The sequence below is a fragment of the Anastrepha ludens genome, chromosome 6 (genome assembly GCF_028408465.1).
Source record: "Anastrepha ludens isolate Willacy chromosome 6, idAnaLude1.1, whole genome shotgun sequence".
NCBI classification, from domain to species: Eukaryota; Metazoa; Arthropoda; class Insecta; order Diptera; family Tephritidae; genus Anastrepha; species Anastrepha ludens.
This window is the reverse complement of record NC_071502.1, coordinates 71,655,580-71,681,117: the sequence shown is the minus strand read 5'-3', so window position 1 is coordinate 71,681,117 and position 25,538 is coordinate 71,655,580. Positions and strand designations below refer to the sequence as shown.

The 25,538-nt window shown below is 36.2% G+C and overlaps 1 protein-coding gene across 1 annotated transcript; it reads left to right on the top strand.

Moving 5' to 3' along the window:
• Positions 1 to 446: 446 nt before the first annotated feature.
• LOC128867659 (uncharacterized) lies at positions 447 to 12,640 on the top strand. Its single transcript, XM_054109080.1, has 5 exons — positions 447 to 675; positions 748 to 816; positions 10,673 to 11,300; positions 11,414 to 11,482; positions 11,546 to 12,640. The coding sequence occupies exons 2-5, from the start codon at positions 808 to 810 to the stop codon at positions 12,544 to 12,546; spliced, it is 1,707 nt and encodes a 568-aa protein (XP_053965055.1). The 5' UTR covers positions 447 to 675; positions 748 to 807; the 3' UTR covers positions 12,547 to 12,640.
• Positions 12,641 to 25,538: the final 12,898 nt, after the last annotated feature.

Sequence of the window (25,538 nt, the reverse complement as noted above, 5' to 3'; positions counted from 1 at the left end):
TCGATAGCTTTCGTTTTTGTCTTTTTTTGCTCTTTCTATTGCTCATCTCCATGCAAACGATGCTCAACTCAACCCTTCGTGAATAAGTTGATGATGCTGCCACTGTATTGCTATTACTATTCTTATTACTACATATGCACAGAGTATAACCGTAAGCAGCGTTTTTTAAAATATTACTGAGGCCGGTGTTGTAGTAAAAATTTGCAATGACGTTCGGCGAGACAAATGTGCTGGCAGAATTGTTTGCAATGTTGGCAACACTGTTACATGCTTAGTGTTGTTGCGCCGGCGCAATGTGCTACTATTAGACAAGCTGGTGTGTGAGTACGTCCGTGTGTTTGTGTTTTGTATTTGCGAGTGCATTTGCAATTTTCAATTTGGCGCCAAACATTTAATAGATGAAGCAAGTATAAAAGGCGGAGAATTTTTGTTACTGACAGCATATCATTGCGAACAATAGATCGGAGTCAAAGTGTGCGGCTCCAAACGACATTTTTTCATTAGCCTAAAGAGGATAGAGGGTGGAAGTAGTAGTGGCAGGACAAGGCTTGGACAGGATCCCCACAGCGAAACAGTAAAAACTGAATTCGAGTGAAACAAAGTGTGGAATAAAGACAACGAAAAAAATACAATAACAAAATATTCCAAGTGCAGCCGTGGAGTACAATACGTTTGGTGTGTTGAATTTGCTGAATATTTGAAAAAAAGGATTTTTACTCACTTTTTTGTTTTTTGCCATTTATCCAGTGCTTAACTGTGGATATTTGAAGAAAAAGATACGAGGAATATCATTGAAAATTTCGAAGAATGAGAGTGGTGAGTACAGAAATAAATAAATGTAGTTCGCCGGTGGTTGAATAACCAAGTGTCGAGTGAAAACTATGATAAAAAGATGTGCACTATAGTGCACTTAGTGTTCATTTTTGTAGTATCGGAAGTTCGTTGAATACAAAGATTTTTAAAAGGATACCAAAATTTTTTGTACAGAATATTTTAAAATTTTAAATTAAACAATTCACAAAAAATTGCGATTCGAAATTATATGGTGACACAAGCACAAAATGTGTGCATTTTTTCCATTATAATTTACAAATGCCATGAAGCAGGCCTTCGGCACTTATTTCCGAATGGCAAGACTGTTTCATTTTGCTTTGAAGTCATATTGAGCAAAATATCAAATTTACCAACTAAATATAGATACACATTTCGGCTTAAATTATTATCAATAAGAAGTTAATTAATCAAAAATCAAAGTTTTGTATGTGCTTTTCTCCTGGAAAGTATCATTACAGTACAATTTGGATTTGTCTTCTTAACTTGTATGCAAACATAAACGTGCTTTTGGAAAATTTTCGCTTTTGAGTTTCTAAAATATTCAAAATGTATTTTTTACACGTGTTGGAGAAATGACTTTTTAATCAGTACATAGTTAGTGTCAAAACACGAACGATGAGAAGTTGTATCGCGAATATAGCCAACACAGAAAAGTCTGCGCACTCTTTTTGCAATATTTTTTCAGACATTTGTGAACAAAGCACGTTCTACCCGATTTTTTGAAAATTTTCCCAATTTTTAGACCTTGTTACTTTTTATATTAAGAAAAGCAAAACAATTTCCTATACAAGGGCTGTAGAACTTAACCTAAAACACATAAATAAATATAAAAAACTATTAAAATAAAATTACGAAAACCAAATATTTGGAGGCCACTAAAACAGTTTAAATTATGAAAAAATTATTTAACATCAAAGCTGATTCCTACTGAAAAAAATTCTTTCAAATACTTCCAAAATATTTTTGGATATCCATTAATACAAACGAATGGCTCTGCGTGGACTTGTATACGTGTTGCTAACAGACTGACAGAGAGACTGACTCTCTGCTCCTACTTTTCTTGAACATAATTTAATGACTAAATTCACTCGTTGAATTTTGTTGGTAAATTCTTGATGTTTTTCATATTTTTTTATCAAACATAACATAAAACAAAAAACTATTGAAAAACATGCCATTTAGGTATTATTCCAAGCTAGCCACCGCTTTCTTCTGTGCTTATGGCAGCATACGGACGTAAGTTCGAATAACCCAATTTTAGCGCTTTAAAGCTTCAAAACTATTGTGTGAATGGGTTGGTTTTGCGAATGTAAATCTCTTAAGGGCCATCATAAACGTAGCCTTTTGCAGTAATTTCCTTGGGTTTAGTAGTCCAAACGAAAATGTGGCAAATTTCATCTCATAAAATATAGAGCAATTATAGTACATTTAGATTAAATTTCGTTCATTGAACATCTGTTTTAAACTTATCAAACTTTAATTTTTTTATATATGAACCTACATTGATATACTACCCATTGATAAAAAAAATTTTTTGAAACGAAACTTCATGCAAATTTCGGTGAGATTGTTGCCATCCTCGAAACAAACAAAAAACAAAAACCTTAAAATCACCTTACGTCCTGAGCACTGAATAATGAAGTAGCACACATTTTTTAAATTAGTATGAAGGTAAAACAACTATTGAAATTAATATTTTGGCTGTAATCAGTTAACAGTCACTTTTGATGGTTTTTTTAGTGATTCATAGGCACTACCGTAACTATGAAGACAGTCTGAACTAACTGAGGACAGTCTGAAAGCACGTGTAAATATTTTGAGCATTAAAGCTTATGAAAAGCATTACTAATTATTTTAAATTTAAAAAATTAAAAAAATATTGGAAATAAAGTTTATAAGTATCTAAGAGCTTTGTTGGCACAATTTTTGTTTTTAAATTTTTAATTTTTCTTGAAAATATTAGTCATATCTTTATACTCCTACTGTCAGTTTAAAAATGTATGGCCAGAGATTCCAACAGCAGTCAGCAGACACTCTATTGATCATTTGGTTGAACTCTCTGATATAGTTATTAGAAAGCATAAATTCCTCCCCAATAGTTAGTATTCATCAAACGAAAATGAAAAGAACTTCATCAATAAAAGCTGAGCGAATACTTAACAATTTTTTTTTAGCTTTTCATAATTTTGCATTTACATAAATTACTTCAGCATATTAATATTATGCAACTAATTTTATACTTTCCCTTCTCCATCGAAAATATGATCAGTTAAAATGTTAAATATCTCAAAAACGTAAAATTTTATTCGTAGCTTTTTCTTTACGCAAAAAAGTCAAATTCATTCTAGAGATTTTCAAAGCAAAAAATTTGGAAAATTTTCCATTATGTGTAAACGTAAACGTGTACGTTTGTGAACTAAAGTTATTTTATAATCACCTGCAATCTCGCTTACTTTAACCACCTTCGTTCATTTAAATTTTCCTACCGATCCACTGATTATCTCAGATCCACCTCATCAGTCGAGCATGCCATTCAATCGAACTGATATTTCCGTCTCGCAACGCTGATGAATCACATCACTCTCTCACACACACACCTTAAGGCATGCAGATTGCCAAAATGTTGCGGCAACATACATCTAGCAACATAATGCAACGGCAGAAGCATTCGGAAGCCGCAATACATACATACATATTAATAGAAAATTCTCAGGCATTCGCATAAATTACTACGGTCAGACGATTTTTCCCCACCAAGCAGACGGACGTAAAGATGACGGCAGTGTAGAGAAGATATTGTAATACTCGTAGTCAAGTTTGATTTACATAAATTAAAATTCTCGTGCGATTGGTAATGCGATTGCTGGTGGCGGCTTGTCGGTTAGCTGATTTAGCGATTTAGCAGTTCTTTGCTAATGAAACTTTTTGTTGTTTTTTTATTTTGCTTTTCCGAAAGAATCTGCAAACAAATACAAGCGAGCTGTATTTCCCAATTGTATTGCACGGAATTTCCTACTTACGGAATTCAGGCGCTGAATTGTGCTAGAAAACATGAAATGCTAAGAAGCTAATGCTAAGAAATTGAGTGAATGGAGGATGGCGCAATTTCTGATGGAAAATTAATTGGATGTTACAAGCGATTAATTTTAATTTGATGTACGATATGTCAAATAAAAACCACAATACAAAAAAAAAAACGTTGATTAAGTTGTAAAAGTAAAAGCAATGTAATTTGTGGCTTCAAATGCATCTATTTACAATTATATTTTTTGATATTTCCTTTTAAACGATTTTCGGGTGGGTCATCCCTCCAGTAAAACTTCAACATTAAAAAAGGCTCAATACGATCTATGCTGGCTAGTCAACACAAAGCAATATTATGGGCAAACAAAGAAAATAGCCATAAAAACCAAATGCACATTCCCCAACTAAAAGAAGCCTGTGTCGAAGAGCAGCAAAAATTAGTCACGATTCGTGTGGTGCCACCGCTGCCCTGACGCTTATATTTGCTGCTCATTGCTGTTGCTTTTGCCGTTGTGGATGCTTTTCGAAGAGCAAATGTCGCAGCTGTTAGCTTGCAGTACAAGCGTGTACGTTTAAATTTTCAACGATTCGTAGTGTTGGGAATTTTTTTTGATGCGCCGCTGGGCACAGGCGTTGCCGACTGCCCGTTGTACTGCCGCTAACAACCGATGTGGCAAATGTTGGTTGCCGCATGCAAATATGTATAAGTGCATATATTCGTTCGTAAAGCATGGCATGTGTATTTGTACATCTCAAAGTTGTCACTCCACTTGTGTTGTTGCTGCTGGCAATTGTCAACTATTTAAATCGCATTATTTTTTATTGTTATTATTCTTTTTATATAATATTATCACATTTTCTATGCTCTCAACTCGCTAACTCGCGGGTTAGCCTATTTTCCACGAGTTCACTCGCACTCGTATGTTGAGAATGTTGCGCGATACTCAGCTGTCAGGTGATATATGAATGTTGTGGGGGGCTTTTTTATGGCAACATGATTTGCTGCTGCTGATTTTTATGGCGGAACTGACATTTGAAGTTGATGATGTAAGGCATGACAACGGATATGAAATTAATTAAAAATTGAATAGCGCGATTGAATTTCAATTGAGTAAGTTTCTGTGAGTTTCAGATAATCTTATAGCAGCATACAGGTATAACTAGTAAGTGATAAGCATTGCTTTTACAGCTAGGCTAAACTGTTGAGCTATCTCGGAAAATATATTTAGTTGATGTTCATTTGAAATCAGCGGATTAGTTTTGCCTGAAATTTCACTTTATTCTAAACATGTACCCGGCCTATTGCCGCAGCTGGGTGGAATTTTCATGACTACCATTTGGGTGCCATGGGCTTGAAGCTCACAAAACATCAAATAGAAACAGGTTTTTTACAGAGATCGGCCATAGACAGGCCATAAAAACAGTATTTAATGAAAAACTATCTGTACCTCCATCAAGACGGGACAATATCAAGTCGTACGACACAAACTTGGGTGAAACTCGGCCAAACGCCAATAAAGGATTTACGCGTCGTCATTTTACTAGTAATTTCCATTAGCCGCCATTGTAGTCAAGTGTGTTTAGTTGAAGCATTTTGGCTTTTTAACTCCCTTGACTGCGGGCAATTTTCTCTTTATACATTCTAAGAAAAAAGATCTTAAAAATCTACTTTTTATGTAAAAATTCACTAAAAAGTTGAAATAATAAAGTAGAAATAATAGACTTTAAATAAAGTATCTTAGGCAACCTTATACCTGAGCGGTTTAAAAATTGAAGGGTAAATTAGCAATGTAAATTAGAAACAGCAATTATACCAATGTTTTTGATCGACCAGGTATTTACAACACACAGGGGTACTCCACTAATCCTGTCAGGGACCACAGTGTAGGTCTCAGGCGTTTGTAACCTTTACCAAGCTGCAGAGATCTATTCATGAAAATAAGTTTATTTCTTCGTAAAGCTAAGCCACGGAGGCTGGTCTTTAAAATTTGCGTGTGATGAATTAATTTATTTTAAGAAATACTTATCTTATATATATACTTATCTCATACCGAATATGACCACCCGAGGTCAGCTGAGTGTTGGAAAAGTACTCAAACTTGCAAGGTATCCTTCAAGGAAATCCTTCTGGCTACGTGTGGACCGGAGCTGTTGGAGGGATCTTCTAAGTTTGAGATAATCTTAGCTCTCGTATTTCGAGTCCTTTTTAAGTCAGCTGTATGGAAAATGAGGTGGAGTCATCTCAGCACCTTCTCCTTAGTTGCCCTGCCCTCGCGGGGCTATGATTTAGGCGCCTTGGCTCCTTGGACCTTGATATTAAAAAGGTGTTAACTTCATCAGCAGCATAAAGCGATTAATACAACCGCGACGCAGTCATGGTCCATAATCCACATATACTAAACCCATCCTTCTACCATTTTTCCAAAGCGGGGCATTTCAACAGATAGTGATCGACACTCTCCACTTCCTTCTTACCTCTACACCGAGAAAAATCTCGATTGCATGAACGAAGAAACGTTAAGTTATTACAACTGTAATATTCCATTGTCTGCTTGCCACCGGGAAAAGGTGAATCAATATTCCACTGACCCTTTCACAACTGTTGTAAAAATTGCGTCGCATAAATTTTGCATCTTTTGCGACTCTTCGCTATATGAAAGGAGTGCGTAAAGATTCACTAATAATGAGAATTTTATTACTAATTCATTAAAAACTTTATTTGCCTAAGCAAAAGCTATTTCCAATTACTCGCGGGTTGAAGGGCGTACATTGTTCAAATTGAGTACTTGAGGCTGAGTGATGCCACTAACTCGAGTTATTTAAGATTTCGTGAAGATTTTATGGCATACTTTAAGACTTAAATTTTTTGACTCAATATATATTTCCCGAGTATAAAATATTGTACGCAGTATTTTATATTTTTATACAGCGTCATAATTTCTAAGTCAGGCAAGGTTAATTCAGGCGGGCGCTGTAGCCGATTGGGTTGGTGCGTATGGTAGTTACGGAATTCAGGGAGAACGCAGGTTCAAATCTCGGTGGAACACCAAAATAAAGAAAAAGTTTTTTCTGGTAGCGGTCGCCGTACGGCAGGCAATGGCAAACCTCCGAGTGTATTTCTGCCATGAAAAAGCTCCTCATAAAATATTTGCCGTTCGGAGTCGGCTTGAAACTCTAGGTCCCTCCATTTGGGGAACAACATCAAGGCGCAGACCACAAATAGGAGGAGGAGCTCGGCCAAATACCCAAAAAGGGTGTACGAGCCAATTAAATATATATATATATTATATATATAAGTTTAATTCAGTGGCGGTGAAGATAGTTTTAGTCTATTAAGTCGATTTCTAGTTAAAAATGTAAGATTCGACCAATATTAAAAATTTCAGAAATATGCTTTAAAGTCGACCAGGCTTAAAAGATCGACCTCGAACAACGAACTCTTAAATACTTATAACCTCAACAATTTTGTTTGAATGGGCTTGAAATATTGTTAGAATGACGCATTGATGTAAAAAATAAATAATGCAAAACAAAAGAGCCTAAGTTCCAACTAAAAAAATACATCATTTTATTTCCAAATTTGCATGCGTGTGTACAAAATACTGAAAACTTATTTTAAATTAAACTTCCCTCCTTGCATTAAATTGCCCTGAGTCATGTAAAACATAAAAATAAATTGGAAATCTGAAATAATTAGCAAAACAGATAAGAGGCTTCTCCAAGTGCAAATAAACGCTACTTAACTAGTTAACATCTCTTTTGTCTTGCCTCCTCACCATAAAACAAACTTCAACTTGACACTTCAAACCAACATAACATTTACCATTAAATATAACTTAAGTTGCGTTTAAATAAATCCACAGGGTACGCGTTTATCTGCTGCGGTAACACTTACACACACCATCATACACCCATAACAGCAGTTTTTCGCAAACTTGCAAAGTGTAAAAAGATATATAAATAATTTTTCCATAACATGCAACCAATGCAAATTATACTGTATGTGCACATGTGTGTGTCTGATATGCACAGACGTTGTTTCAGCCCCAATAGTTGAGCGTTTGAATGATGAGTGTAGCATAGAGCGTAAAAGTTGTAAAACAAACTTGACTGACAAAAGAAACAAACAAACACTCGTTTGGCTGAGAGACCGACAATTGGCCGATGCTGAGCAATAAATGTCAAATAGCGCATTTTTAGAAGGTGCCTAAATGCAATAAAAAATGAAAAAATAACAAAACAAAGTGCAGGAAAAAAATAAAAAAAATATATATGAAGCCACAACAACCATGGAATGGAAACACTAAAGCAAAAGGCATAAATAAATCTTCGGCAAAAGATCTTGGCATAAAATTTTAAGTTTATGATGCCACAACGAATGCAATAAAAGCAACACAACAAAGTGAATCAAAAACGTGAGAAGATGCATGAAAAATAAAAGAAATTCCACAGCATTACATTAGTTTACATGTTTTCCTTATAAATAAATAAATAAAGAAATAAATGAAACCAATAAACCTGCCGTACCTCCGCCAACTAGTTGAGCCACACTAATTTCTCATAATGCCAGCTGCATGCATTTCAGTGGCTTGGCTTCCACGGCGTATTCGCAACCTGGGCCGGCAAGAGGACAGGCGCATCTTGTTTCATTCAGGCATTCATTCATATTTTGCTGCAAGCTACTGAAGTATAAGTACAAACATATAGACATACACACGTGCATAACTTTGAATGCATTTGCAAAGTTGCATTGTTACCCACTTTGCGCTCACTGTTGACTTTGGCGACGGCGTCAGCTCTACGATTTTGGGAACTGATGCTGATGTAGCCATGCCGCTTTTATTACTGACCTACCTCCCATTTTAAGTTAAAACTGACAATTATTTGAATCAGTTGATCGTATTGCCACAACTATAAAGCACGCATACAGATGCTACATACGAGTATGTATATTAGGTATGAGTGCTCGCCTAAAAATGGGAGTGTTGCTATGAAGATTTAGGCTCTAAACTGAAGATGACTCCAACAAAACAACACGAAGCGCGCATATTGCTTGTAGTTTGGAATTGATGTTGTTAGTTCAGATGCTGTTTTTCATATTCTTGGGTTTTACTTTTTGTCTCTTATTTTCTCCTTTTAGTTTGTTGCTGTAACATATGTACATGACAGTAGCACGTAGTTCACACTCGTAGCTGACTGACCTACTGTTCGTGCCCAACTCAGGCTAACTAAAATATGTACACACACAAACACACACACATATATATGTGCATACTGTAATGACTTTAAAGTGCTTGAATTAATTTTTGTTTCGCTTTTGGTTTCACGGAGATTCCCTTCACTTTATGGCTAATAATAATCGAAGTGTTGACGATGCCGTTGATTGGACTACTGTTGGTTTGGGTACAGTTGGTTGAAGATGATGTTGATGACTCAATTTTTTAATTGATCTTATCTTCCTTTTTAAGTGGAGAATTTGCAAATTATATGCAATTAAATGCAGCGAGGTCGGGATTGACACTTAAGTGTGGAGTGAAGTCGAAGAAAATGTTTTTAGAAACTAATATCGAAAATGCTTTAAAAATTAATTTAGTATTATTCTGTATTATTCAGTGGTGAAATTATTTATTTATAACTTTTTTTTAATTTAAACAAATATGTAATCGATCAAAATTTGCTCAGAAGAAATACCAATCAGCGCCGATTTGCGATTTCCTAATCAAAGGAGAGGAGAAACCAAGTTATCGGGGCATTTTGCTCTATATCCGGAGTTTTTAGTAGGGTTATAAAATAACTTTCAAAAAAACAAATTGTTTTTTTTTTCATACTATATTCAAAAACCAATCGAGAAATTCTCACATGTTTTAACAAGTAAAATGAAAACCTGAAAATTAGAATTAGACCTAAAAATATGCAACACAGAGACTGTCAATCATTTAAAAGTTCACGTTATTCAAATATTGAATCCATTTTTATTAAAGTTTTTTTTATTAATTTTCTATCTCAAACCGTTTCTGCTCTTTACATTTGGGTCATAGTTGAACAGCTTATGCGTATTATGAAGTCTTGAGTGTGCTATAAATAGTGGGAAATAGGAAAAACTAAGATTTTTTACATTAAATTTAAGCAAATATTCGATTATTAGTGACGAATGGGAGTGGTGGCGCGGCCTGCGGGCTGTGGGAAGGGAGTTCCATCTTAAAAACATGTCTATAACCTTCATTGGGTGAAAATATAAATGCATAAAAATTTGTACGTCATTTGGTGTTGTCGTTTCCTAGTGATGCGCGGACAACGTAGAGATATTCACCTTTATAGTATAAGAATATATATTTTATATGGATACAAATGCTAATATTTTTCTGGTGAGTGACATCATTTATTTAAGAATATTTGAAGGGAGCTTTTCAAAAATTTCTGACCAACAACCAACCACTTTTTGCGCCCATATAATTTCCATTTTAAATACTTAAATTTTTCTTATTGTGTTGGTTAGCAATTATTTGTTCCGGTTTAAAATATAGACAACGAAGCAGTAGAGAGCAAACATTTTGCTTTAAATAGCATAGCCCTCCATCGATGTACAACTCCCATCACTCAATTCCGTTAGAATTAGTATGACTGATGTAGCCCACTCTTCTAAGAAAATACCGTTTGACAACAGCACTCGCTTCGGCATGTACTAGGAAAAGCTGCATATACGGACCCATTTATTTGTATTTACATATTTTTCTTTACATACTCGTATTCCCATATAAATTTCATTATTTTTGCATACCATACATTACAATCCATTTCTTCTCTTGCATTTCAGCTACTTTTCACTACACTTTTAGCCTTGGCGCATAGCGCACGGCTTGACAACAAATACCTCCCCCCACCAGCAAGTGCAGCTAGCGCTGGTGGCGGCCCTGGTTTGCAGGGTCCGGGTGGTAGCAATTTTGGACTTGGGGGTATTCCTCGCCCTGGTGGCCCTGGTGGCCCAGGCCGCCCCATAGGTGGAGGCGGTGCACCAGGTGGTTATGGCGGTGCACCGGGTGGTTTTGGTGGTGGCCCACGTCCTGGTCCATCTGGGCCTGCGCAACCCTCTGGCCCACCAATACCAATATTGTCGTATGTGAATGAAAACGATGGCGATGGCAACTATCGTTTCAGTTACGAGACCGGTAATGGTATAAAGGCGGAAGAAGAAGGCACAATCAAGAATAAGGGCTCAGAAAATGAAATTGCTTCGGTTATGGGTACATACTCGTATACAAATCCGGAAGGGCAACTTGTTGAGATTTCATATCTTGCTGATGAAAATGGCTTCCAGCCATCTGGTGATGCTTTACCTACACCACCCCCAATCCCAGAAGAGATTGCTAAGGCTTTAGCGGCACAAGGTATTTCCCCTGCCCCTGGCGGTGGTTATACGGGCGGTCCTGGCACTGGATCAGGTGGTGAGTAAAGCATTGAGAATTTCAACTGCAAAATAAAGAGTCTTTATATATGGTATATCTGCAAATGTTCTAATATATGTATATTAATTGATTTTGTGTGCTGATATTTCTAGTATTTGGCGGCGCAGGTGGTGGTACAGGCGCTGGTGGTTACGGTGGCACAGGACGTGGTGGAGCTGGCGGTAAGCCACTTTATGCAAAAGATGATTGTATGTAGAGGGAAATAAATATTTTCTTTTTTTAAGGTGGATATGGCGGTGGCCCCGGTGCTGGCGGTGCCCCAGGTTTTGGTGGTGGAGCTGGTGGTCGCGGGCCAGGTGGTGCTCCGGGATATGGTGGAGGCCCAGGCGGAGGTGGAGCGCCAGGCTTTGGTGGTGGTGCTGGTGGAGGAGCACCCGGATTTGGAGGAGGTGCAGGTGGACGTGGTCCTGGTGCAGGTGGCGCCCCAGGCTTTGGTGGAGGAGCTGGTGGTCCTGGTGCTGGTGGATTCGGTGGCGGTGCAGGTGGACGTGGTACAGGAGGAATCGGTGGTGGTGCTGGTGGACGTGGTGCCGGAGGAGCTGGAGGTTATAATTATGGTGGTCCAGGTGGCGCTCCGGGTGCCGGTGGCGCACCAGGTTTTGGTGGAGGAGCTGGTGGAGGAGCACCCGGATTTGGAGGAGGTGCAGGTGGACGTGCTCCTGGTGCAGGTGGCGCACCAGGCTTTGGTGGAGGAGCTGGTGGTCGTGGTCCTAGCGGTCCGGGAGCCGGTGGCTATGGAGGCGGTCCTGGAGCAGGTGGTGCGCCTGGATTTGGAGGCGGCGCAGGTGGTCGTGGCCCAGGAGGTGCTGGTGGTCCAGGTGGTTATGGTGGTGGACCGGGTGGTGCAGGTGGTCGTGGCCCAGGAGGTGCTGGCGGTCCAGGTGGATATGGTGGTGGACCAGGTGGTGCAGGCGGTGCGCCCGGCTTTGGGGGTGGTGCTGGTGGTCGTGGCCCAGGAGGTGCTGGCGGTCCAGGTAGTTATGGTGGTGGACCAGGTGGTGCAGGCGGTGCGCCCGGCTTTGGGGGTGGTGCTGGTGGTCCCGGTGGTCGAGGTGGTGGCGGTCCTGGCACTGGCGGTTTTGGTGGTGGTCGTGGTGGAGCTGGTGGGCCTGGCAAACAGTATGTGCCGCCTGGTCCCGGTGGCGCACCCGGTGGTGGACCGGGTAGCCCTCCCGGTCGGCATGGGAGTGGCGAATTTAATCCACAAACCGGATACAATTACTAAAATGTCGGTGATGATGGTAAACTTTGAGACGATCGCCCTCCACAATACGCTAACGCTATTCCAAAATACGCTGCCCCAAATATACCTGAATACTCATACGTGCGCACTTACTTGAAGATATGACTGTATAGTTATTTCGGTCCATTCACGCCAAATGTGCCGCCTTTGTGTTTATTTATTTTCGCAATTATTAATGCTTTTATAAATACTCGTGTATTTCATTTCATTTCATCTGTTAATTAAATGCACCCGATTTACATTTTAACTTACAATATACAATACATTTAAACACAATTATAATGATATTTCGTGTAAGAATATAAATATTTTAAATGGCTAGTGATGAAAAAGACAAAAGAACAATCCCTTATCAAATTGTAAATTTCTCAATGTCTAAGTTCTCTTTTTTTCTATATGTAAATAACTAAATAAGTGTTTTCGTATTATACTTTCCTTTAAGTTTTTGTTTTCATAACTTTTATCTGCCTCTTTTTAAATGTAATGCTTTGTGTATGTATTTAGGAAAAACAAGATGAATAAATGAACGAATAAAACCAAGTTCGAAAAATTTAATAAGCCATGTGTTTAAATAAATTTATAAAATAGACTATTGGACTTTGAGTTATTTTCAAATATTGAAGACAAACAATTTTATGTCTCCATAATACAATATTAGAGGGTTTATTTTAAATAATAAAACGGACACCAGCGATCACTTTCTATTCAGCGTAATGGCTTCTCTTTCGAATGCGATACTTCCCGCTTCCGTAGCCAAACACATGAACCAACGACCCAAGATCATTTTATAAGGAATGAATAAAACAGGTTCTGCTGGTATTAGTCGTCAAAAACTAAGAATAATCGGACGAAGTGGAAATGAAGAAAACAGCAAAATCGATTGAAATTTATTAAAATTAAATCGATATTTGTGCTGAATTATACTTGTATTTATACATATTCAGACTGCTAAAACCACTTCTAAATAACAATCAAGCCAACATCAATAATATAGTATAAACAAACAAATACTTTGAGGAAATATTAACAAATTATGGCTGGTTTCAGTTGTTCGGAAGTGCGTAGGCTCGAATCTCCGTGCATGAAACACCAAAAGGATAGAACACGTTTTTTCTAGTACCGGTCGCGCCTCGGTAGGCAAAGGCAAACCTCCAAGTGTATTTCTGCTACGAAAAATCTCCTCACAAAAAATATCTGCCGCTCAGAGTCTTAAAACTGTAGGTACCTTCATTTGTAGAACAACATCAGTTTTTCATATGTATATGTATATGGAATTAGCGTACTGAAAATCTGTTCTTTAGTTGGATTTGTGCGTTCTAAAAAAATAGAAAAATAGAAATATATCTGCAAATAAATGTAATTTTTAAGAATTTCCTCCAACTGTATCTTTCCATTGTGGGTGTTAATTTCTTTCATTTCTTTAAGACTAAGATTTCTATTTGAAACACATTCCTATTTATCATAAAAAAGTATATAAGACACCTTGGCATACCAAACGGCTTAGACATCTAAAGAATCTAAAAAACAAAATTCCTCAAAAGAACCAATCTTTACCATAAGATTTAAAATAAAATTGTATCTACTAAGTTTAAGAATGGAAGTACGCATATGTATATAAAATTATCGAGCTTAAGGCCTCGCTGCTATAGCCCCTAACTTAAAATAGCTTATAAGATTTATGTTGTAAGCTAATTTTATATAAATAAATAAATAAAAAACAAATTTTGCGAACCATTGCCATTTACAGGAATTCAACTGTTTGAACAAGTTTTTATATAGAAATTACATCCTGCATTTCGAAAACAATATTATTTCGCACTCGAAGGCCTTGTGGCAATTCACCAAATTAAAAAAGTCTTGCTCAACAGTGCCAAACAATGTTTTTTATAATAGTAAATTTGCAAATTCTGCCATAGAATCTGCCAATTTATTTGCTGACTTGTTTTGCTCTAATTTTGAACCCGACTTAGACTTCGATTCTGGTTTGCCCTCTAATAGTTTTTCAACTCTTAATTTTGGGACATTGTGCCTATCTGTTACTGATGTCATCAAGGGTATTATGAAGCTCAAGCCCACATCGAAAACTGACTCGGATGGCCTATCGGCCAGCTTGCTGAAGAACTGCTTGTGTCTTGCTGAGCCTCTTACAACTATATTTAATAAATCGTTGTACTCCGGTATCTTTGTTTAAAACAAAGACAATTAATGACAAATTATGAATTTACCTTTGCTTTGCTTTGATTTATCCCTATTTGGTTGGGTTTTTTTGCTTATTTCAATAAATTTCTGATAAAAACCAAAACACCGTTAACGAAAAAGGTATAATTGAACTCTTAAGGGGGGGGTAGGGTCACAAAATCGAAATTTTTTTTCTTCACTCATCTTATAGTAAATCATTTCAAGAATGTTGTGTCAAAATTTTAAGTGGATCGGAGCAGAACTCTCAAAGTTATAGCCTTTGTAGGCACTCTACCTCGAATGCGGAGCATCGATAATTTCTCAGAGTCATTTTTTCAAACGCGTTTTTCCCGAAACGACTTCTTAAAAGTCGGTGCCAATCACAACTCCGAAACTATTCAACCGATTCTTTTCAAATTTGGCACACGTTTTCTAAATCAAAAATACCTCCCCCCTACGCTGTTTTCTTTTTATTTTTTTTTTTTAAGGTTGTTTTTCACTTACAAATATGGCGAAATTTTTCGCCAAAAATGCTCGTTTTACGTTTTTTTGCCACCAAAACTACAAAAATGAAAAAAAAAAAATTTTATTAATGTAGGGGGGAGCATTACGTCATACTTTAACTGAAAAATTCGACTTTTTTAGTTTCAGATGATTCTACGACGAATGCCGATTGGCACCGCAGAGCACCTCTCGAAAAACATATCTCCAAAAAAACTCTGTCATGGGCTTATTTGTCAATATTTTATTATTAATATTTTTTAAAAACTTATTGAAAAGATGTACAATAACATGCAACTGATTTTATTAAAGTATCTTAAGCCATATTTCTGTAAAAAATTAAAAAAAAAGTGTTTTTTTTTAGCGCTAAACCCTACCGCCCCCCCCTTAAGCCAAAATTGCTTTCACCACAACTTTGTAACGGTATTTCCTATGACTTTGATTTTTACAGGTTTTGCGAATTTTTGATTTTTATCTAAAACAAAGAAGAACACTTTCTTACTTACGCCCTTTTGGCAGTTAGGGCGCGATATCATTAGGGTTATTTGTTGTTCAGCCAAAAGATTGCGAATGCGCACCAAAATAAACAGTAAGAAGTTCACAAAAATCTTTGTCTCGATATTTTTCTTGCTAATGAAAATAATCCGAGCTTATTGGAAAAAGGCAAAAGATTACGAGTCGTAATTTTTTACTTATGATCCTAATACTAAGTTCCAGACCATGGATTGCAAGAGCTCAACTACACCGTGATGAAAATATGAGCAAATCAAAATTCAAAGCAATGATGATTTTCTTATAACTTCTCCAGTTTACTGAAGGCCAAACTATTACTCAGCATTACCATCTTTCAGTCCTTGCTAATTAGGACATTAATTATGTATTAACCAACACGACTAGGCGCTGCATCATTCCAATTTATCTGCCAAATACTCGTACATCGTCAAAGTGTTAGACAACCAGCTGGTTTGCCGGCTCTTACGTGGTAAGACTTGTATCTGTTCCTTTAAGGTGAGATCTGCTTTAAAAAGAACTGGAGTTAGAAAGACAAAGCGGCGAAAGTACTCTAGGAGCTAATAAAAGAAAACTTACAGCTCTGTTTCAGACAACACAAAGGGAAGGAGGGAATCATAAGTAAATATGTACTTCTATAGGAAAAATAAAAAGTTTTTATTGAAGTGGTAGCGGAGCTCATATTATTAACAGCTGTTAATTAAATTAGGCTAAGTTTATAAACATATTTGTCCTTTGAACAATTTTTTCCAATCATTTAACTTAAAATAAGGTCACTTATACGAGGGCGGATCAATAAATGCTTGGAAATATAGAAGTTTTGTTTTTAAGAAGTATTTTTGAAAATAATGCACCCAAAGTTTTTGAATAATATTACCCTGTGGCCGCCGTAGCGGAATGGGTTAGTGTGTCACTATTATTCGGGACTGCGTACGTTTGAATATCCGTGCATGAAACACCAAACTGAACAAAAAAGTTTTTTCTAATAGTGGTCGCCCCTTGGCCGGAAATGGCGAACCGCCGAATGTATTTCTGCCATGAAAAAGCTCCTCATAAAAACCATTTGATGTTCGGAGTCGGTTTAAAAGTGTAGGTCTCTCCACTTGTGGAACAGCTTCAAGACGCACGCCACAAATAGGAGGAGGAGTTCGGCTAAACACCTAACAGAAGTGGACGCGCCAATGATTTGTTTTTTTTTATTTTTTAATGCCTGGTTTTGCCAGTCGGTGCTCAATTTATTAAAAAAATTTAAAATTTAAAAAAGCGAATTTTTGTATTGTAAGACTTTAAGTTCTAATACCCTAATAAATTTTAAAATTGATTGGTGAAACCGGGCATAAGTGAAATAGTTTTGTTAGGAAACCCGTTTGATACAGACACCTACGAGCATTTGCGAAGACATCACGTAAACTAAATAAGAGCTTGAAAGGACTACTCATTTTAAGTGGCTCTCAACATCGATTGAAATCATTCACTGGTTTCTTCAGTTTCGCTGCAAACGTGTTGCCGTTCCGGTCACCCAAATGAGACAACTGACTATATGACACTAGACTACGAGTATGTTTTGAATAGATTAGTGCGAGTAATTTTTATAGTTGCTGTCTTGATTAGTCAGCCATACAGTTTTGGTTTTCATTTGGTTTTGTTCTTCGGGATAAAATAATTTTTTTCGAACCGATTTTTTTCAATCAAAGCAGTATTAACGCGATTACTCATTTAACTCTAAGGCCAGTCTAGAAATATTGCCGTATTTTCTTCCACTACGAGTATTGTTTTACTGATCGTAAGTCATGTAGAGGTAGAGAAGTCTTCAATTTGTTTTGTAAAAAGTAGAAGGTGATGGAGAAACGTCTACCACGAAAGTCCCAAAATCGAAATCTTTTTATGTGATAAAGAAATGTGAACTGTAAGAGATCTGTTGAGTGCAACTTGTGACAATATGTTCAGAACCGTTTTTTTTTTATTTTTTCGCTCTTTAGCGGTCAACCCTCCTATAACAGTACTCGTACACTTTTTCTCCCCACCAAAAGCTTTTTAGCTCCCTCATAGGCGGCCAGTTTACAGTGCTTACTTCATTTCATTCGCAGAGAATGAGCTTCCACTATCAACAGTTGCTCAGTTCTTCAAAGTTATTAATCTAGTTCATACCCAAATCTAAGTTGAAAAAGGCAATATTCGAGTGCTAATTGTTTCCCAATATTCCCTAACCAACTATTCTGAAATGAGGTTAACGAGAACTTAACTTTTTATAAGGAGGCTCATTTAGCTATAAGAAAACTAAAAGTTTTTTCTCTCTCACATCGACTTCAGAGGCCTTAAATTGCTTACTGATATTCAAAAACACCTCCAACATATTGAAATTAAGGGAAAAATCGCCAAGCTAGAACTTTTGACTTTCTACATCTATCTAACATTTGCTTTTTTGATTCTCATATTTACCCATAATGAAAATCCATTTTATTGTATGTAAGTCTACATTTGTTAAATTTCTGCCACGAATTATTACTCACTTTTTCTATACTTTTCTCATAAGCGGATAAATTGTTCAGTCATCAAGGTGTCCAACTAAAAGAGAACACCTAGATCTTAAGTTAACTTTAAATGTAATCACCAATTATATATTTTATAAAATATCTTGAAAGTAAATAAAATAGTTGTAGCTTTTAAGTGTATCATCTCTTTTGAGTAATAAATCAAATATTTATAAAAACTATCATTAGCAATTAAATGCACAACAAATATTTCTGTGTGTGTAAGTTTTTCAAAATGCCTTCAAGGTATTTGAAATAAATTTTAATGTACAAGCAACAACAAAAAATTTAACAAAAAAATTTAACAATTTACCCACACAAAAATGTTGTCAGTTATTAGTTTGTGAAGTACTGTCAGTCAACTTCAGGTCGGGCAATATTTCCCACACATTGCAACAACATATGTATGAATGAATACTGTACTGCATCGATATGTAAATGATAGAACATGCAAAATAGTGAAAAAGAGAGTATTTTAGAAGGCACAAGTCCGGTGTATTCGCGTGACGTTGAACTAACTTTGTTAATTGCCTTGCAGATGAGTCGAAGCGAAATGATAGGCCAGTTGCATCAGCTGAAGTGTGCGAATTCGATTATTAAGGTAATTATGTACATTAAGGCAGCTGATTTTTTACCGCCCTATGTTATACTATAAGTAAACATTTCGTAGTAAAACATATCAAAGCAACTATGAATTGCGAATTTAATTTAAGTTCAGCAGATTCTTCAAAATACTAGTGGATTAAATTTTCTCTTAAAAAGTTGAATCCCAAACATACAGAAACACGATTTTATCTGTCTTATAAGAAGAAATATCTGTTACACGTACAGAACCCAATTACTATCTCATTTTGCTTTCAACTACATGCAAGCTAATTCTGCTTTCAGCCAAAAAAGCCGGTAAGACTTTTTGACATACTCATAAGTAAAGTAATCCTCCTATCAGAAAATGCTATAAATTTTGCGATTGGCCCCTAATGTCAGTTCTGTTTTGACATTTGTGTAGTAAACACATGCGAAATACACGTTAATAAACAATGTTACGCTACACTGCTCCAGAACGCGGAATATTGCTGACTATTTATTTGACCAATAATCGGTCGGTGACTTTGGCACAACCTGAATTTCGTCGCAGACTTCCTCGCCGTCCAACGACTACTGGTGAAACACTGTGACGTTTAGCCGCTCGCCTCGAAGAGACTGGCACAACACGAGGTGCTGCCAGGCGTGGCAGACCCCGGAGTAGCCGTTCTGCAGAGAATATTGCTGCTGTAGCCGAGGATGTCATGGAAGCGCCGTCGACATTGACCAGACGACGTGCCACGCAAATGGGTATCAGTCGAGGGTCTTTACAGCGAATTTTGGTACAAGATTTGAAGAAGTTTCCGTACAAAGTTCAGACGGTGCATCAGCTGTTGGCTTCTAACCGCCAATCGCGTCTAACATATGCTCAAGCCATCCTTAATCACCACTAAGAGGAAGATGATTTTTCATCAAAAATAATCATGAGTGGTGAGGCCCATTTCCATCTTAGCGGGTAAGTAAATAAGCAAAATTTACGCTTCTGGGACACTGAAAATCCGCGTGTAACCCACGAAGAGCCATTACACCCACTCAGAGTCACTGTATGGTGTGCTGTTTTCGCTGGAGGAGTCGCGGGCCAAACGGTTACTGTGAATGGTGAGCGCTACAGAGCAATGATCAACGAGTTCTTTTTGCCACAACTTGATGAATTGGGATTGGAAAAAAATGGTTCCAACAGGACGGTGCAACGGCACATACTGCACGTGCCACAACCGATATGCTGAAGGATGCATTTCCCGGGCGCCTAATCTCCCGTTTTGGCGAGTTGCACTGGCCAGAAAGATCGCCTGATTTGACTGCTCCAGACTTCTTTTTGTGGGGCTTTTTGAAGTCGCGGGATTATGTCAACAAGCCTCAGACTCTTGCAGCTCTTAAAGACAATATCCGTCAAGAATGTGAGGACCTATCGCCGGATGTTTTGGCCAAAGTGATGGAAAATGCCATAAAAAGGGCTCAAATGTCAATCAACTGTGGCGGCGGCCATTTACATGACATCATATTCTCGACTTGATGTAAAAAAAAATTAAAAGACCAGATAAAAATAATCCACAAGAAGAATCAAAGTTTTTCATTTTTTTTTTAAATTACAGCCAAAAAACATCGCAAGGTTACTTTTGCGCCACCTGTTACATATAAATGTTTAGTGGAATTGCGACACTAGCAGTGCAAACCCGGGTGATCAACTATTTTACAATGAAAGTGGTGAGCAGTGGCAGATCAAATGTTAAATTTAAAAAATACGTTAGGCAAAAAACATTGAAAGCACTGACTTCAGGAATGTAAGATCGAATACAGCGCGAATTTATGATACGATTTATTACATGTTTGGAAACACTTAGTAGGAATATGTAGATTCATAGATATTTTTGAAACGTAATGAAATTGTTAAAGAAAAATATATTAACGAGTTTCGAAAAGTTGCAGGGATGAGTTTAATTAACTTCTAAATTCGCTGTAGCGGAATATTAGGGAAATTTTGATCAACAAATCCATAAGTAGTTAAGCAAATTATATATTTTTAAGAAGTAATGAAATAAGTGTTAGCATTCCATTGCGACAAAAAGACATTAATGCGGACTAAAATTTTGTTGTGCCAACGAATGCACTGTTTATGAATTAAAATCCAAGTTTCGCATATTTAAAATGTGAAACGTTTCGCATATCTGAATGTGTAGCCAAAAACACCGAGACAAATCTCCGTGATATAACCAGTTAATGCCAATTGTTTCCGACATCAGAAGAGAGAGCCTTACTTGCCTCTTGTTTTTGAGGTACGAAAATCAGTGACGGGTTGGAAACTCGGTGATGATGAACCTTTGCTTCCTATATTTTTGTAGCTACTGCACCATTTACATTTATATATTGTACTTGATTTGCTTAAAAATAAAATAGAAAACTACAAGATTGCGCAGATTGATGTGGAATTTTAAGAAGGTTAAATTTTACAGTGACTTAATTGAACTTTGGGAACGAACTCAGAGGAAAATGCCAAAGTATCAAGCATTGGAAGCAGTTATGGAAAGTTAGGCTGGGTTCATACAAAAATTGGAAGAGAATAGAGCAGAAATGTTTATTTGAAAAAAAAAAATTTTAAATAAAAAAAAAAATTTGAGTAGTACGAGCGCTGCCATTTAACAGGGTCGCTTTGCAATATTATGTGTGATGAGCTGCAGTTCGATGTTACTGTTAAAAAATTTGGTATTTCTTAGCACAAATAAAGTTTTCACTTGCTAGCTTTATTTGCTCTTTTCTTAGTGAGTTCATTTCGCCCAAAAGATGAAATTAACTCGTGAAAATGTTCGTACTATGATTTATTACGATCTTCGAGACAGGAGTGCATTGCTCAATTTGCTACGATTTTTGACGAAGCCACTAGCCGTCGATCCTTACAGGATGAATTTCGTGAAGGCCATCCAAAAACGGTCGTATTGCTAGAAGCAATCGATTCTGTGCGCCAATTGATAAGACTAGCATACATGTAATATAGTTCAAGAAGATTTGTTCTCGTTGGATAGCGCATAATTTGACGATTGCCCAAAAAAGGCCTCGTGTCGATTGGTGTAAAAAAAATTTGAAGAAATCCAACCGTGGTGGTTCAAAGCACGTATATGGCATCGCAATAGTTGACGAATATTGGATCTATTCATGTTAGCTGAAAAAAAAAAATGATAGTATGGGTGTTTCAAGACGACCTTAATACAATAAAATTTGTTCGCGAATGAGGCACCTCAAAGCAAAAAGTGGCTTGTATTTTTGAAAAATCTGCTCATTTCTGGAATTGTACCACCAAGATATTTAAAACAGTTAGTTTTGGGTGGTGTGCAACCATTTTTTGGAGAATTAAGGAAAGCCAACCGTCGAAAACGAAATAGCTTTAAGGGGTTATACGCAGTTATGAAGCAAATAAAAGACGGGTTGTCAAGGATTTATCCTGAAGAAACTTCAAAATATTTTAATTTGAAAATTTTTGGCGGTTATAAAAGCATCCTTCAAGAACGTAACAAAATTTTTTATTTATGAAAATGTTGATTATAGAGCGCGCTGCAGGCGATTTCTGGAACCTCCTTTAAAAAAAGGCGATTTACGGCGTACATCGTAACTCAGGATTGGATTATCTGAAATCAAAAAACCAAACAAATTTTGTTAATATATTAGATTATCTAGTAGTTAATCGTTCGGCTAATCAAAATAGTGAATTTTCACAAAATGGCAGCTTTTAAAAGAAATGATTTCGATTTTTACGTTAAAATTTGGCCGTAAATTGATTATAAAATGGAAAATAAGTATCAGATTTACAAAAGGAACGATTAATTACTAGAAAATGTATCTTTAAAGATTGAGTTAAAACGGTTGACCGATCAAACAAGCCGTTTTCGAGATATCGTGTACACCGACTTGAAAAATGCCGTTTTGAAAAAAACACGTTTAAAGTTTCAATACCTACCTTAAAACGTGCCGAGGCATCTCTACATATTTAGATATAACTCCGAAAGTATTGCTTAGATCTACTTCAAATTTCGTGCGTATACTTTTGAATATATGTACATTACAAAAATGCAATAAAAAAAATCGATTTTTTTGAAAGTCATAACTGCGTATAACCCCTTAAACAAGACAGCTCTCACGTGTCGGCTCACACAAGAAAGTGTTTAACCACTCAAAATATATATCGAATTAACAGGTTATCCGCCTTAAAGCCCTGATTCGGCACCTAATGAGTTTTTTCTTCTTCCTGAACATCAAACATAAAATGCGAGGTCAACGTTTTTCCACGCCTGAAGAAGCTGTTGAAGCCTTTAAACAGGTCCTTTTGGAGGTATTTACTTCTGAATGGCAAAAGTAATTTGAAGATTGCTCAAAAGAACACATACTTATATGGTAGTAACTTCCATCCTTCTCCTGTTCCACCCTATAGTTCTCGCCTATCTCTAATATCTCTTGAAAAGAGAAGGACAGTGCTTTCACTTTCCTTTATTTTCAGTGGTGTTAATGACATCATCGGCTGCCCACTTCTACTTAAGTGGATAAGCCTTAATGTTCCATAAATAAGTCTTCGCAATTTTTACCCTTTTTATGGTGAATAATTTAAGATATTGTGATTGTAATTCATTACCTTTCCAATTTAAATAAAAACCAAAAAAAGAATTTAGACTTAATTTGATTGTAATGTGCGAATTGCTAACGCATTCGAGACCGTAATTTATTATCGAATTGCAACCTGCTTAATATCGCTTTTTCTAGATTTAATTTTCTTAAAATTGTCAAATTAGTTGCTTAATATAGAATTTATATTGTTTGCTAATATTTAGTTGCCAAATTTGTCTAATCTGTAAGGCAATTTGTACTGTAGATTATTAAAACAAAAAACAAAATAAAATAAACTTTCAAGGAAATCGAAATGTGATTCTCAAAATTAACTTTTATAAATATTGCTAAAAAATTTCTAAATTGTAAAAGATTCATAAAAACATACCATAAAAACCAGATATGCCCATACACATTTTCATATAAGTTTATTCAAAATTTCCTACGATGTTTGGTAGTCTTAATTTCTTTTTCATTGAGCATTTGAAATAATGATTATTTTCGGCCCTTTCGATGGGAATAGAGTAGAGATAGCATACTAATAAGCACCACCAAACCCCTTAAGATTAATTTTAATTGCATTTTTTACATATTCAGGTTTTTTTAAGAACTAAAGTTGTACTTGATTTTTCTAGCAACATTGCTGTGATTTGTGAAAAAACCCATCCTAATAGGTGTATATCAATTGTATAATTTTTCAACTAACTGGCTGGTGTTGATGTAAATGTACCACCAACATTATTGAGCAATAATTTATTAATTTTTATTAACGTGTATGGATTTAATTACATCAATTACTCGTAAAAAATGTGTGAGCCGCAAGAAAAAGTCTTCGTTACATCTTTCGGATATAAAATTTAGGAATTTTAAAATTGGAAACACTTAAGCAAAAGTGGCTGTAAGCCCCTATTGGCATAAATGCTGTAAATCACCTTAAAGCGCCCACCTATAAACTTGCAACTAGTTCGTCTTACTTGGTTCAGTTACCTCATAATTTGGTGCAATTCGATACAACAATAAAAATGCACAAAATACAAGAGACATACATACATACATATGTATGTATGTATATTTTCTGCTTTGATTTTTGTTCATGAAAAGGTCAAAGTTCAAAATCTTCATGTTTATCGTCTATTTGAATACTCATCGCGCTCTTTCTAAAGCAACAACAAGAAACCAATATTACGGCTTTAAAAAGTATACGCAGCTTAAGCGGTTGGTGTTGCAAGTAGCGGGCGCATAAACAAAGGTGCATGTATATACCTACGTGCCTACCTAGCATAACTACAAATGTGTGTGCGATCGTTAAGGGCAAAAAGTATAGAAGCCAAATTATACAATAACGTACTGAAGAAGAGTATTTAGAGATTGGCTTGGGATGTAAAATAAGTACTTAAAATTAATTCTTTTAATTGGTTTTCAAAAAAAAAAATTAATAGTTTATCGTAAAACTTTGAAGCCAGTATTAAACTGGTATATATATGAACATATAAAAGCCGCAAGCCTACTCATCATCCACTGTATTTATAAGTATGTATATCTTTTTTTTAAATAAAGCGCGAATTTGCATTATTAACAATTCTTGTTTTATATGCTCTATGTCCTTCTAAGCAGTTTCAATCAATTCAAAGAGAACATTCCACTATTTGGAGTTACGATCAATCACATATTCCAATCATCTTCAATTATGTCTTGCATATTTTAACCCTTTGCGTTCGAGTAGCGACTCTCACTCGCCACGATGTTTCATGCAGCAACTCGAACGGCGAGTGAGAGGCGAAAGTGTTTGTTTAGACTAGATTTCTTTATATCCAGTTCATAGAAGCTCACTATTGGTTTATGAATAGGTCCCTCAGCTGTTTATGTCTTTTCATAGGAAGTTTAAGGTGTACTGTAAATACTCTTTTTCACTCACTATTTTCTAAAAATGCTTTGTAAAAGAATTATTGATAATAAAAACTAAAATTTGGAATATAAAGTAAGTGGAATAATATATATAAATTCATCACAAAATAACAACATTCAAGTTAAAAACTTTATTAATTCTATTAGTAATCCAGTTGAAGAATTATTTTTTTAACATAA